At 49.1% G+C, this 3,593-nt stretch overlaps 1 protein-coding gene across 1 annotated transcript; it reads left to right on the top strand.

The window, feature by feature from the left end:
* The first annotated feature begins 281 nt into the window (after nucleotides 1-281).
* LOC136548035 (zinc finger protein 8-like) lies at nucleotides 282-997 on the top strand. Its single transcript, XM_066539692.1, has one exon. It carries the CDS (start codon nucleotides 392-394, stop codon nucleotides 995-997), a length of 606 nt encoding a protein of 201 aa, XP_066395789.1. The 5' UTR covers nucleotides 282-391.
* Nucleotides 998-3,593: the final 2,596 nt, after the last annotated feature.

The raw sequence follows: 3,593 nt of genomic DNA, 5'->3' as shown, positions 1-3,593 counted from the left end.
ACAGTATTGCTCTTCGCCCTATATATATGTGTAGGTGCTCAGTTTTTTTTGCCTTAGGGGAGCTTGCTATTCCAAATTTCCAATTATTATGTTCCTTTGCTGTTGAAAGGACTCGATGCTTATCACCCCACCTCGTCAAGTACTACTACGACCCACAGCGTCAAAAAAAATGCTTCTCTCCAACTCATCGTCCTAGATCCTCCGTGCTTCACGCATTCGTCCTGCTAGCTCCTCCCATTTCTGGACATAGAATCATCTTCGCCGTCTCTAATTTTAGCGAAACATGGCACTATTTGTCGGAAACTGACAATTTATATATTTTCTCGCCAAGTACTTCTTGGAACGCTAGCACGGGAGTCAGCAGCGCGCTGTTTGCATTTGCAGTTTGCACATGGAGCAGGAGCGCTCGTCACCGCCATCGCAAGCACCAGCGGTGAACATCTCACTGGACCTGGCGCCGGCGGCACGCGGCGAGGAGACGGACGAAGTGGCGGCGCCGACGAGGTCCGTCGGCGGGAAGCAGGTGCGCCTGTTCCCGTGCCTCTTCTGCAACAAGAAGTTCCTCAAGTCGCAGGCGCTCGGCGGCCACCAGAACGCGCACAAGAAAGAGCGCGCCGCCAGCTGGAATCCGCACGTCTACGACGACTACGACCACCACCACGCCGCAGCGGCGCGGCCGGACTGTCTCGGCCGCCGCCGCAACAGAAGCACCACCGACGCTTCCATGTGCGTCCCAATCTCCTCGCACGGCGGCACCGCCACCAGCATCAAGCTCGAGAGGCCTGACGACGGTGGGGCACCGCCTTACTACATGGACCACGTGGTGCTCCCGGCGGCAGCGGCAGCGGCACCCTATGACCCCTGCAACAAGCCCGACAACGACACTGTGGACGACATGCGCATCTGGAGAAGGACCTCCCACACCTCTGCCGCCCCACCTCAGAGCGCCGACACCAACACCGCCCGCGAGGAGATAGACCTCGAGCTTCGACTCTAGACCTCGAGCTTCGTCTGTGTGGGAGAGTCGGAAAGAGGCAAAGGGGTTCACACTCATTCCTTGGCTTCTTCCTTCACATATTTTGTATCTTGCCCCAATGAAGCTTCGTTCATATGGATCTTTTGCTGTGTACGTACACAGCAAAAGATACACACTATGTCTATATCTTAGGAGTACATTATTAACTAATGGAATAATATGCTTGTCATGAATGCATCATGTGGTTAATTACTATATATTTGTACCACTATCACTATCGCTTTAGTTGTACCACTACCATTATCGCTTTAGGAGTATATACACAGTGTGTAGTGTTGATATAAGGGTAGTCCCAATGGTGCATTGATGATAGTTTATATCATCGTTAAATGACTTGCCATGTAGGAAAAACGCTGACATGGCAACGTAATTAATGAAGAAAGAGAGCAAAAATCATAGAAATGGTTTCTTCATGAAGAAATCAGGTCTACTCTTGACCCAACGCACCAAGAAACCATGAAATCGCCATTGGAGAGAAACCACCAGTTTCTAGTGAGCTCGTGTCGCACTCTCATTGGAGGAAGAAGATAGAGTTGGGAGAGAGAAAGAGAAAATAATTATTACTCATAGAAACCATGGGTTGGAAAGTAGTACTTTTTTGTGCGGTATCCTATGTTATAGAAACTACTAGTTTGTTTCATTAGGACTGCCCTAAACAAAAGAAACTTGGTTGGCTACTAGACTCTGTATATTTAAAGAAAGGGTCTGTCTCTATTTCATGGTTTACTTAACCATTAGTCACCATCCCAATCTCACGGCTCCTCTCGCACGGTGGTCGTCTTCTTTCTCGCGCAAGCGGCCGTCATCTTGTCCCCCTCTGGCGCCCCTCCTCCACCACATCCTTACCCCTGCCGCCACACACCATGCCGCGGCGTGCTAGGGTTTCGCTGGAGCTCTACGACTGCAGAGCTCCAGCAAGACCCTAGTGCGCCCGCTCGGGCAGTCTTCTTCCCCTTCCCCTTTTTCTTCCATGGCGAGCTCAGGCCATGGAGCTCCCCCGCCCCCATGGGCGGATTTAAGGGTATTCCCATGTATTCCTAGGAATACCGAACTAATTTGGTATACTTGTATGTAAATATGTGTATATACGTGTATATATAAATTAAATATATAATCCTATATATTCTGTAGTATTTCGCGCATTTTAGCCCAAAACAGGTAAAATACTAGCCTTCGGCCTTGCTTCCAAATTGCCCACCTCCCCAGGCCAGTCCACCTCAGCCATTTCAGTCCTTCCTGGCCTCTCACCCTCCATCCCATGCCCCCGACCCCTCGGCACCTCACTGTCGCATACTCTCTACCTCTCACGTCTCGGTCTCGGTCACGGAACGGAACATGTGTTGGCGGCACTAACCCTAGGTTACGTTGGCACTAACCCTAGGCTGCGGCGACGAGCACAGGGGTGGTGGCTGAGCAAGGCAGCACCGCAGCCAGCCAGCTAGCGCGGCAGCAATAGAGTGGCTAGTGGCTGGGTCGCTGGGCAGCAGGGGCTGGGGCTTGCAGCGCACCCGTGCCGCTGCCGCTAGTGGCCAGATCCAAGGCCGGCTGCCGGCTAGACCTGATGGCCAGGACTCTACTCACCAGGCTGCAGGTCTCCATTCTCCACTCTCCATACTCCAATTCTTGGTTGTTCAATTAGAAGTTTAGAGTTTACTGATTTATAGGGCTATTATCAATTTCAGTAATAGTATCGCTATTGGTTTGCAAAATGAAGAAGAAATCAGTTGATTTAATTTGAGGACCTTGTGGGATAGAACAGCAAAGACAAGGAAATGGAAATATCCCAATTTTAAATCCTGGCTCCACACTGCCCTTCCCAACCTGGCCCGGCCACCTCCACGGTCGCCAGGGCCCCTAAACCGCTCAGCCGTCGTCCCCACCGCTTGGTCGTCTTTCCTCCCCCGAACCCCCTTCTATGCCTGCAGGAGTTGGGAAAGAGAAGAAGAGTGGGAGAGGGAGGGTGCTGAACTTACCGAGGCTGGCGAGGTCCTCATCAGAACCCTAGCCACGGGCGCATGGTGTGGTCAGGTGCGCGTGCGTCGACTGACGGATAAGCAGCATAGCAGGCCACTGCGATGGAGTATATCTGTTAAAGGAAACAACTCTGCATTACTTAGTTTATTAAGCATTGATGACAGGGCTGTAGTTGTTTCGATCCGGTTCAGTGGAGCTCATATCCTATGTTGCTCATGTGTGTTTCCTGTTCCAGAAAACCAAAGGGACCTTTGTAGATCGTGCAGTATGCGAGAAGTTGTAACTAGCTTGTAACTATCTGAAATAACACGATTTAATATTGTCCATGGTTTACATGTATATATAAACAGAAAATGAAGTTCACTGTACGTATGGTAAATAATATATTTGTAGGAGCAGCCTTTTCTTCAAAACAAGTACTACTAACTACTTCCTCCATACAAAAAAAATATAATTCCAACACAGTAGCTAGTTAAATAATCTCAAATTCGACTACATATATTTAAAATTATTAAATATTTATAATATCAAATAAGTATTTTAGATTTTTCATGAGATATATCTTTATAATACACTTATTTGA

This window comes from Miscanthus floridulus, chromosome 4 (genome assembly GCF_019320115.1).
Source record: "Miscanthus floridulus cultivar M001 chromosome 4, ASM1932011v1, whole genome shotgun sequence".
Classification (NCBI taxonomy): domain Eukaryota; kingdom Viridiplantae; phylum Streptophyta; class Magnoliopsida; order Poales; family Poaceae; genus Miscanthus; species Miscanthus floridulus.
Note: the sequence above shows the minus strand (reverse complement) of the source record. Positions and strands in the feature narration are given on the sequence as shown.